Source organism: Myotis yumanensis, unplaced genomic scaffold (genome assembly GCF_028538775.1).
Source record: "Myotis yumanensis isolate MYYU_CA2020_CCGP unplaced genomic scaffold, mMyoYum1.0.hap1 SCAF_5, whole genome shotgun sequence".
Taxonomy (NCBI): Eukaryota; Metazoa; Chordata; class Mammalia; order Chiroptera; family Vespertilionidae; genus Myotis; species Myotis yumanensis.
The window spans coordinates 106,395,882-106,407,123 of NW_027223756.1; the positions used below are offsets into that span (position 1 = coordinate 106,395,882).

At 54.5% G+C, this 11,242-nt stretch overlaps 1 protein-coding gene across 2 annotated transcripts; it reads right to left on the reverse strand.

The window, feature by feature from the left end:
- Positions 1-1,856: 1,856 nt before the first annotated feature.
- Positions 1,857-8,978, reverse strand: MAD2L1 (mitotic arrest deficient 2 like 1). Of its 2 annotated transcripts, none has more exons than XM_070414158.1 (5): positions 8,836-8,978; positions 7,878-8,024; positions 4,205-4,325; positions 3,237-3,340; positions 1,857-2,641 (listed from the first exon to the last, which is right to left on the reverse strand). In XM_070414158.1, the coding sequence occupies exons 1-5, from the start codon at positions 8,906-8,908 to the stop codon at positions 2,469-2,471; spliced, it is 618 nt and encodes a 205-aa protein (XP_070270259.1). In that variant the 5' UTR covers positions 8,909-8,978; the 3' UTR covers positions 1,857-2,468. The 2 variants fall into 2 exon arrangements, with proteins under 2 accessions (XP_070270259.1, XP_070270260.1); XM_070414159.1 differs by lacking the exon at positions 8,836-8,978 and adding an exon at positions 8,132-8,300.
- Positions 8,979-11,242: the final 2,264 nt, after the last annotated feature.

Sequence of the window (11,242 nt, forward strand, 5' to 3'; positions counted from 1 at the left end):
TGATTATAGTCTTTAGCATCAAAGGAAATTCATCCTAATATGAATATTACATTAGTGACATCTGGTGGAAAATACAGGTTTTTACAGTGTAGAGTTATATAACTATTCTGATCTTGAGGGTATAATAAAATTAAGATACATTTTTAGAGTAAGCAACAAAATGAAGAGAAAGTAAAATAAATTTTAATGTCTAGGTGGACACCAACATTACTAAGCTAATAATTTTTGAGTCTATATTCTAAAATGTATAGAAGGGTAATGAACCTAAGAAACTCAAATGCATTCTAATAATGTTAACTCGGCCTCCGTGTTTATAGTGATTGAAAGTGGAGGTACAGAGCCTTTATGCTGGTTCGTCTCTCCATGCACGTCCCCAAGAACCTTCCTTTGAGGTTTGCAGATGGGACACTGTGGGGTGTCCTCGAATAGCCAGCAAGGTGTCAGGGAGTACATCCAATCTGAGACATGGATGGAGGCAACAGGTGATGTTTGAAATGATGAGCCTTAAATATCAGAAATCAAATAAATGCTCTGAGCCAGGTGGGGGTTGAACACTTGGGACCCAAAGAGCCAGTGTGATGGTCACAGGTCGGCCGCCACAGCCCATGGGCCAGGACAGCCCCAAGTCTGTGCGTCACTGCACGAAGCCGTGCTCCTCGGTTCCGGTGTCTGAAGCTGCTCCGGCCTCCCAGGACCGGCTGGGCGGCTACGAGCCCACATGCCTGGCCCTTTACAGAAACAGTGCACAGCCCAGGTCTGAGATCCCGTCCATCAGGTGTCCCTGCCCGTCTCCCCGGGAGAGCACTTCCTGCCCCCTGAAACGGGCTCTGCCGTGAGCAGGGCCCCATTCTGTGGACTGTGGGAAGGGTCAGGGTCTGGACAGCCACCACGCCTCAGTGGGAGATGAGACACGTGATTGCCCACACGATGGGAAGGACACAGGCCACAGTCCCCTGCAGACTCGCAGGGAAAAGGCTTGACCTTCTACACAGCAAAAGCCAGCTGGTCCAGATGGGCGTGTCTCCGTGGAAACGTTCCCAGAGGCCTGACTTCTCCATCTCACTGGTGGCCTGGGCAGAGGGACTCGCACGGGCAGAGGGTCCTTCAGGGGCGGTCAGACCTGCGTGAGCTCATCTGGAATGTTTTCATTCCTCCAGTCAGCCCCATCCAAGGCCAGGCCGAGGCATCACCCTCGTGTGGAACCTGGTCTTTAAGACTCACTCGTATCCTGAGGCCTAACACCCCCAGTTGGCACAAGAAAGCACTTGCTGTAGAGCAGCCAGCCCTGATCGGTGGGGTAATACGCTAGTTCCCAGATCACCTGTGGACTCCTGAAAGGGGTAGTACCACTGCCCACGTACACTGGTTTTGCCTACACCTACACACCTGTGCCTGTAAGGAAGCCCTGTATGGTCTCTCTGGCATTTCTGAATTGGCAGCCTCACTGCCCTTGCACTTTGGGGCCATGATGAAGTAACTAAGGGTGACGAACACAGGCACGTGGTCCCTCCACAGTCAATCTGGTAACTAGGATAGCTACCAGGCGACGGATGGGCTGGGAGAACTACTGTGTGGAAACACTGGACAAAGCGGTGACAATGTCCCCAGGGAGGCGGAGCCAGACATCACAAGATCTCGTCACACTACACACAATCTGAAACCTCAGTGCGAGGTGGATTACCTCGGGAACTGTCCATTTCATATTTCCGGACTGTGGTTAGCCGTGGGTAACTGAAACCATGGAACCAAACCCACAGGGGGAACTACTGAACTGAGTCCACCTTAATGACTGTTTAACTGGAGTAACCCCACACCCGTGTAAAGATGTTTTAGGACAAATTTAAAACATGCACACGTAACTTTATCAGTCATTTAAAGCTTGATTTTATAAAACACAAAAAGACATCAAGAGTTCTGTATCAGCGGAATTGAAACAGGAGAAATAGCGACAGATTTGTAAGTGTAAATTATATACATTAAAGTCAAGTAATTGAGGGTTTTCAATATGGAAACTATACAAATGAAATAAATGGCAAAAGGACCTGCTAGGAATACTGTGACTGTGGCTGATCAGTTACTTTAGAACTAAACAAAGATTCTGATATTCGGACTTCTTTTGCTGTTCCATATTCACCTAGACTCGGAGTCAGGCTACTTGACTGAAAGTTCTGATTTAGGAAGGCATTTAGCTGAATAGCAAAAGTTTCCCATCTCCAGTTTCCACCTTCAAAGGAAGTGACATTCCAGTGCTGACGTGATCTGCTGGTTCCCTTCGAACAGTGTCATCCCCATGGAAATCATGTCAACCCCATGGAAAGTCAAACAGGCACAAACAAATGGACAATGCGCACAGTGCAGTGAAGTACAAGGCTAAGTTTCCCCACCTCAAAAGTATCAATGGAACAAAACAAGAACTATGTTGACTTGGCCTCAGGACACGTGTGGGATTCCATTCCGCCCCGGCTCCTTCAGTCGTTGACGGGGATCTTGTAGGCCACCATGCTGTTCACCTTGTGGATGGTCGTCGTGAAGGAGCGCAGGCGGACCTGCTCAGAATTGGCAATGAACTGCGGTCCGGACTCTTCCCACTTCTCGGGTACAACCAAGTCTTTGTCTGTGTAGATCAGCAGGTCAAATGAACCTAAATTGGGGATAAGATCATTGAAGCACATTGTGTTCTCGAAACACTGCCCTCCCTGTCTCCATGGTGAATGATGGGTAGTGAGAGCAGACAGTCTGGCCTGGTCTCTAAGCACCAGGTTATCGCTCTTCCTCAATGGAAACTTACTTTAGTGCAGAAAATACTGCACTCCTTTTACGTTATCTTATGAAAAATTCAAGTTTTGTTTTTATAACAAGAAAACCATTATAAACTATTTGCTGAGTGTCTCATCACATGAAATGGTGTGTGAGCTGCGGCGCGCGTGCTGCGCAGTCGGGAGCTGTCTGGTGCGTGAAGGAGCCGCCAGGAGAGCAGGCATCATCACAGCTGTGGTCTTAGTTATGTACACGGAACATGCAGAAAGCGGGAATGCGACAGGAATGACACCAGACTGCTGGATGCTGTCAGCCCCTCCTCAGCATTCCCGCATTTCCTGGAATGCACTGCGTAACTGTTGCCTTAGAATGCCTTCTTCCCCACTCACAGCACGTGTGGCTGAGAGGACATTAATAAAGGGGTCATTCTTAAAGCCGCAACTTAGTCTTCTGAAGCCCGAGAGACACTAACTACTCACAGGAAGCCTCCAGCAGCGGCAGGAAGGTCACCGTGGCGGTGATCTGTCTGATGACCGAGCGGATCTCGTCCTGGATGGCTTTCTGAGACTTCTCCCTGGGTGCACTGTCAAGGAGACCAAGCCAATCATTCACTTTTAGTTGTTACATTATTTCAAACACTGATAGCATTATTTACCTGGTGAAATGCTTCCAAGTCAATTAAGTAAACTTTAAGGAGTTCGTTTTCCTTTAAATGAGTCTCAGTACATCCTTAGGACCTGTGCTAGGGGCACCATATGTGCCGTTATCTCATTTCCTCTACCCACTCATCTGCTAGGATCAGATGTGTAGTGTATCTGTCAGGTGTTCAAGTTAGGATTCCACCACCTCTGAAAAGTAGAATGGGCAGCAGCATGGAAAACGTGCTGGGATAATCACTCGGCACTTTAGTGATGTCCAACGCCGACCTCCCTGCTGCCTCAAATAGTTCTCACAGGCCACACGCTTCCTGTGTAGCCCAAAGGCTGCAGAAGCAAACGTGACTTCCCTCACAGCGGAGCCGCCCCGGACAGTGCTGGACGCCAGCATCTCACGGTGGGCGCTTCCCCTCGGGGGTCTGGACACTTAAAAGCAAGACAGGAAGGACCAGAGCTGCACCGGAGCCTGGGAGAGTCTAGGATTATCCCTTCAAACACGGCCCTGAGTGGCCCACCTGGCAAACCGTGAGCAGCTCCGCACACTCCCCATAGACACTGACGTCCGGGCCTCTCCTACGGAGACCGAAGGGAGCAGGTAACACACTACCTGTACAAACCAGTGACTGCTCCCCTCAGCAAGTCTCTTCCCCAGGGACTGAAACAAATCAACGTATGTTAGAAACAAAGTCTACCTTAAGGGATGAGTTCAATATAACCAGGACTCATTTCGGTACAGAAAACAAGTTTTGGGAAAAATACCTGGAAGTGGAAATAACTGAATTCCCACTCACCTGTCATCTCTGGCCGTCTTGTCACACTCGATGTCAAACTGCCACCTCTCCAGGACCTCCCCGTCTTCAATATTCGAGATGACCACCACCAGCTTCTGCACGGAGCACTTGTACAGCCAATCTGCAGCACAGGCAGGGGGCGCCCTGCTGTCAGGGATGCTCCTCGGGCACCTCCGCACACCGACCCTCCGCCACACTCCTCCCGCCGCACACACACGCTGCCCACCTCCGCACACCTACCCTCCGCCACACTCCTCCCGCCGCACACCTACCCTGCCCACCTCCGCACACCGACCCCCCGCCACACTCCTCCCGCCGCACACCTACCCTGCCCACCTCCGCACACCGACCCCCCCGCCACACTCACACGCTGCCCACCTCCGCACACCTACCCTCCGCCACACCTACCCTGCCCACCTCCGCACACCTACCCTGCCCACCTCCGCACACCTACCCTGCCCACCTCAGCACACTTACCCTCCACCACACTCCTCCTGCCGCACACACACGCTGCCCACCTCCGCACACCGACCCCCCGCCACACTCCTCCCGCCGCACACACACGCTGCCCACCTCCGCACACCTACCCTGCCCACCTCCGCACACCTACCCTGCCCACCTCAGCACACTTACCCTCCACCACACTCCTCCTGCCGCACACACACGCTGCCCACCTCCGCACACCGACCCCCCGCCACACTCCTCCCGCCGCACACACACGCTGCCCACCTCCGCACACCTACCCTGCCCACCTCCGCACACCTACCCTGCCCACCTCAGCACACTTACCCTCCACCACACTCCTCCCGCCGCACACCTACCCTGCCCACCTCAGCACACCTACCCTCCGCCACACTCCTCCCGCCGCACACACACGCTGCCCAGCCACAGTCTAGCCCGTTCCCTCGGCCTGTTAATGGGGACAGCACTGGGTGCAGGGGGCAGTGACCAGGCGGCCTCCCTCTCCAGTTCCCGGCGGGGACGCAGGAAGCTGGCGCTGATCTAACCATCGCACCAACAGATGTCAAACCATCGCTGTGATAACTGCCCGGAAGGTGAGCTCCTCGGTGCAATGAGTGCAAAGTGGGAAAACGGCCCCCCAGCAGTTCTCACTCCGGGAGGCGGGAGTCTGGCTCTAAGAACCCACAGCACTAACCAGCACAAGAGCGGGAAGAAGGTACCGAGTCTTACACTCCAAAGGGAAGACAGAGGGAGGACAGCAGGCCAATACCGCTGAGGTGAGGAGGGAGAGCACGCGAGGCTGGCCAGGTGGCACAAATTCAGGACATGCCACTCCAGAACCCAGGGAGGCACGGCTGCCTAAAGCAGCGCGATGTAACCAGACTTGCATTTCAAACTGTCTGGCTGCACTGTGGGGCAGGGACTGGAGGCAAGAAGGGACACTGGACAGTGACACAGGCAGGAGGCGGGCAAGGCTGCAGGGGAACTGGGAGACGGGGCAGGAGAGAGGCCAGGGCCATGTCGGGGTTATACCATGACGGGTAGCTGGACTGCCTGCGAGTGCAAGAGGCACAAGTCAGGGCAGCGCCCGTTCCTGGCTTGTAACTGGCTGCATGGCTGATGCAGTCCCTGAGGCCCGAGGACTGGAAGGGAGATGGCCCCATTCAGCTCTGTATGTGACTCTGAAGCACCTCAGAGCGGCCGCACTCCATGGGGCCGGAGCTGGGGCAGCCTGGCCGCAGGAGTCTGAGTGGCACACAGCGGTGCACAAGGGCCATCTAGCGCCTGGTGAGAAGGGGACTGAGACAGCCCTGAAGAAACTGGGAGTATATTCAGGATCAGCAGTGTGCTTTTTAAAGAGACAGAAAACAATCTAGTAATATTTCAGGCTGTGGGCCACCTAGATCTCTGCTGCACATTCTTTTAAATTTGTAAAAAATATTCTTAGCTTGCGGACAGTACAAAACACAGGCCACATGCTGGAACTGGCCTCCTGGCCTTGCCCACCCTGGCATAGACCCACAACTCTGTATCATTTTAGCTCTGAACAGGAGGTTGGGTGGTAATGTGAAGATTTTGGGGTAGGCGGTAATTTTTTTCTTTAAAATTGGAAATGATCCAAATCGAAACAAAGAAGTCAGAAACACAAGTGAGAACAAAGAGGGTGGAGGCTGGTTTCGAACAGACTGAACAATTCACCTCTAAAAAGAGTAAGTCCTCAGTTTTAACAAAAACGAAGACAGACGTTACACAGCAAGGTCTAGAAACACGTGAGATGAAATGTCACAGGCGCAGCTTAGCCACGTCTCGCTTCCCATCAAATCGAGGTGAAGACCTAGACCGCAGCTGCCACAGGCTTCCAGGCCAACCATCTGAGCGCAGCCCTGTGACCGGCTATGGGCGACTTAGCCCTGAAGTTAACAAAAATACCACGAAATTTAAAAAATAAAGATACTTGAAACAAGCAAACAAAAATATAGGATTTGTGGATTAAAAAATTTGACAAAATGATCGCTGTAGCCCTTTATGGACACCAATGGGCAGATGGGGAGAAACATCCCACAGCTCAGAACAAGTGGAAGTGAGAATCTCGAGTGGAAAGGAACATGGAAGGGAAGCTAATGGGAATATAAAGGAAGGAAAGACAGGTGGGAACCAGGACTGCTCCCATCACACAGGAACCTCTGGAGCTAAACAAAAAGATGAAATGTTTAAACTCAGGCTGGATTCTTTGAAAAAGACAAATGGAAACAGGTGAAAAATGAGAACACTCATTTTTTGTGTGTTCTATTATTTAGTAGTTCTTTTTCTTCTTGATTTCTTTGAAGTTTTAGTTCTCACACTGAAAAACAATTTTATTTACTTGATCTTAATAATGATGGCTTTAGACTCCATGCAGGTACAGGAAATATTATCATTAAGAATAGTGATTTTTTTTTAAAGGGGAGAATGATGATTTTTATTTTTTTAAAAAATATATTTTGATTTTTTTGCAGAGAGGAAGGGAGAGGGATAGAGAGTTAGAAACATCGATGAGAGAGAAACACCGATCAGCTGCCTCCTGTACACTCCCTACTGGGGATGTGCCCACAACCAAGGTACATGCCTCTGACCGGAATCGAACCCGGGACCCTTGAGTCCGCAGGCCGACGCTCTATCTACTGAGCCAAACTGGTTAGGGCTATATAGTGATTTTTTTTAAAAAATATATTTTATTGATTTTTTACAGAGAGGAAGGGAGAGAGATAGAGAGTCAGAAACATCGATGAGAGAGAAACACCGATCAGCTGCCTCCTGTACACTCCCTAGTGGGGATGTGCCCGCAACCCAGGTACATGCCCTTGACCGGAATCGAACCCGGGACCCTTCAGTCCGCAGGCAGAAGCTCTATCCACTGAGCCAAACCGGTTTTGGCAATATATAGTGATTTTTTTTTCACAGATAATAATTATGTAAAATTCAACTGGTTCCATTTGGCCACCCAAACTGCAAAAGCCCCTTTGTAAGGGATGGAGGCCGTTCTGTTAGGCCGTCTATCAGATCCCTAGTATCCATGATGCTATGTGCTTCCTCCCACCAGGAGAGTCGCTGTGTTTGAGAGGGTCGCTTGTGTTACACCTTTGTGTGCACAGCTGACAAGCGACCACCCAGACGCTGGAACCCGTGGGTTCTGGGAGGCCTGCCGAGCCCCACCTGCTCCCAGGAGCCCTACCTTTCAGCTGCTCCACCACGTTGCTCAGGTACTTCATGAGCGCGGGGTCCGTGGTGACCAGCAGGGTGAGCCCGTACTTCTGCACGCGAGTGAAGGTTTCGGACGGGTAAATGCCGCGCTGGTACAAAATGCTGTTGATGCCAAATGCTGCGAGCGAAAGGGAGGCGACGTCATGTTACCGATTTCTAACACCGTGAAGTCGAGCACATGCAGAGGCGGCCGCGGGCTCGGGTTTGGGTTTGGGTTTGGCATACGGTGCTGGGCTGTCAGTGCCTGAGCACCGGCGTCTTTGCGTCTTGCTGAGAGCAGCATGGGATAAAGTGCCACTGAACAGCCTCAAAATCTGGCTTCCAAGGAAGAGAGAGAGATACCTGCATCTCCATGGCAACAGAAGAAACACGCCAAAGGCGCAGGTTACCGCGGCCAATGTCATCCCATTGCAATCCGCGGCCCAACGCCCACCACGTGGTTGGCGGCTGTCACCGCCGGGCGCGCCGAAAGCCCCGCCCCCCGACCCTTCCCCCTCCCCCCTCCCCTCTCCCCCCTCCCCCCCTCCCCCTCCTTCCTTTCCCCTCCCCCGTCCTCCTCCCAACAAGTCCCGCCAGGCTCCGCTGGATGGCAGGACCAGCCCGGCCCCGAAGGGCGCCTCCCGAAGTGCCGGCTCCCCACCGGCCCGAGCCACCCGGCGGGCGCCGAGGCCTGAGCCCCGCCCGGCCGCCTCCGTCGCCGGGGAGGCGGGACGACCCGGGCGCCCGGGACGGGGCCACACCGCCTGCGGGCCTCGGCGGCACCGGGCCGCCCTCTGCACCGTCCCAGCGAGCCCACCGCCGCCTCCCCCCGACCCCCGTCCCGCCGGCGGGGGCCGCCATCCCCGCCCGCCCCGCCCGGGCCCGGCTCCCGCCCCGCCGAGGCCCGGCTTCCGCCCGCCGCCCTCCCGCTCGCCGCGCGGGCGACTCACAGAAGAACTCGGCCACGATGTCGGCGCTGCCGCGCAGGGTGATGCCCTGCTCCCGGGACAGCTGCCGCGCCATGGCCAGGCCCCCGCCGGCGCGCGCCCCCCGCACAGGCCTCCGCGCAGCCCCAGCAGCTCCCGCCACTCGGTTCAAATGTAACGACGCCGCACGCCGCCGCCTCTGCGCAGGCGCACTGGCCCGCCCCGCCCTCGCCCCGCCCTCGCGGAGTCGGCGCGTCGCGCAGGCGCAGGGGACGCGGCCGGCAGTTCCGGGTTGTCCGCCGAGGGGAGGAGTCGTCAGGCTCCCTGGGTCCTGGCCTTCTGGGCGGGGCCGCGGGAAGGGGGCGGGTCCGAGGGAAGGGGCGGGTCCGAGGGAAGGGGCGGGGCCGCGGGAAGAGGCGGGGCCTCGGGAAGGGGGCGGGGCCCGGTGCGGTGGCGACTGCCTGGGGTGCAGGCCTGGCTGCGGGCAGCACCGGGGGTGGCAGGTGTTCTCCCGGGGCCCCAGCTGCGCCCTGGTGCCCCCGGTGTCGCCTGGTGGACGGGCAGGTGCGTGCGGCCGCGGGGCCACGCCTCGGGCTGCTGACCGGGGGCCACTTTCCCAGAGAAGCGGGCCGGGCGGGGGGAACCCCAGCCTCGCAGAGAGGCCGCCGTCGCCCCCCACAGGAGGCCACGGGGCCGCAGAGGAACTTTCCGGGGGTGATCCAGGGTCAGGGACTCTCCGTGCGCACAGCTCACTGGTCCACCCTGGAAGCGGCTGCGCACGCTGTTTGCAAAGGGGTCTGGGCTGTGCTGCTGAATCCCCGGAGCTGCAGACGGGGAGGCGTCCTGCAGGCCAGGGGTCTCCTGCAGGTTCGACCTGGGGTCTCATCCGAGCCCCCTCCACCCCCCTCCGTGGGTGGCCGAATTCGAGCTGTGGTTCTTGCACGGAGGCCCTTGCTGTTGGCAGGAGGCCAGCCTGGCGCCTTGGCCAGGTGGCAGCCCTTCTGCAGGCCTTGTCATCTGGGAGTCCGTTCCCCGCTCACCTGGTGAGGTCAGCCCCGTCAGGTCTCCCCTCGCTGACCCTGGTCCTGGAGGGCGCCCTGGTGTGCACAGGCTCTGGAGGCTCAAGGGGGGGGTTACCCGGGACCTGCTCTCAGAGGCCACCAGTTTGGGGCCATCGTAGAATTCTGTCTGAAACCATGGTAGATGCCAGACTTTGATCAGTTCCAGAGTAAAATAGCGTAAGGGGTGATAGGCTCATGGACCCAGTAAAATGTTTCTTACATCCTCCAGTCTCAGCACTTCCAGGAGACTTCCTGGCTTTCATAGTAACACTAGAGGCCCGGTGCCCGGATCCCTCGGCCTGGCCTGTAGGGACCAAAACCAGCTGTCCCACATCCCCTGAGGGGTCCTGGATTGCCAGAGGCTGCAGGCCAGGCCGAGGGACCCCATGGGTGCACGATTGGAGTGCTCAATTGGGACTCGTGAAGGCTCTAAGGTGTGTCCAGCCCATCTCACCCAGTCCTGATGGGCCGGACCCCAGCAACAAGCTAACCTACCAGTCAGAGCGTCTGCTCCCTGGTGGTCAGTGTGTGTCATAGCGACTGGTAGATCAGTGGAACCAAGGGTGGGACACTTAGCCTATTAGGCTTTTATTATATAGCAGTGGTTCTCAACCTTGGCTGCACATTAGAATCCCCTGGGAATCTTTTTAAAATCCTCATCTCTGGGCCTCATCCTCCGGAAGTTCTGTTTCTTTGTTACTAATGTTGTGGCCCCACCCCATCACAAAGAAACAGAATTTCCAGAGGATGAGGCCCAGAAATCAGTATTTTAAAAAGATTCCCAGGTGATTCTAATGTGCAGCCAAGGTTAAGAACCACTGTTATATAGGATAGTTTGTGAATGATCAGAAGATGCAAATAATTGTTAGTGCAGCTTGCAGATTCTAGAATTTAAAATCCTAGCAAAATACACGTGCTTTTTATATAGAGAGGGAGTAGGTATTAAGTACTTTGTGCTTTATGAGACGATGAAAGAGATAAATAGGGTTTGGAAGGCATGCACTTTTATAGGAGTGTGTAAATATGCACTCCTAAACAACAAAGAAAAATGGAGGCTCACAGATTTGGGCCTGTCTCCCACCTTTCCAGGCAGCCTCCTTACAGATACTCTGCTACCTGCATGCTCCTGGATACTTTCCACCTCACCACTTTTCATAACCTGCTGCCCTCTGCCTAGAGATTTTGTTTTATCTGCTCCAGTTCCTACTTCATTTATACTCTTTTTTTTTTTTAGCTTAAATGTTAGTGCATGAAAGAATTTTTCTTTGACCCCTTCAGACTATAACAGTGATGGCGAACCTTTTGAGCTCGGCGTGTCAGCATTCTGAAAAACCCTAACTTAATCCTGGCGCCATGTCACATATAGAAAT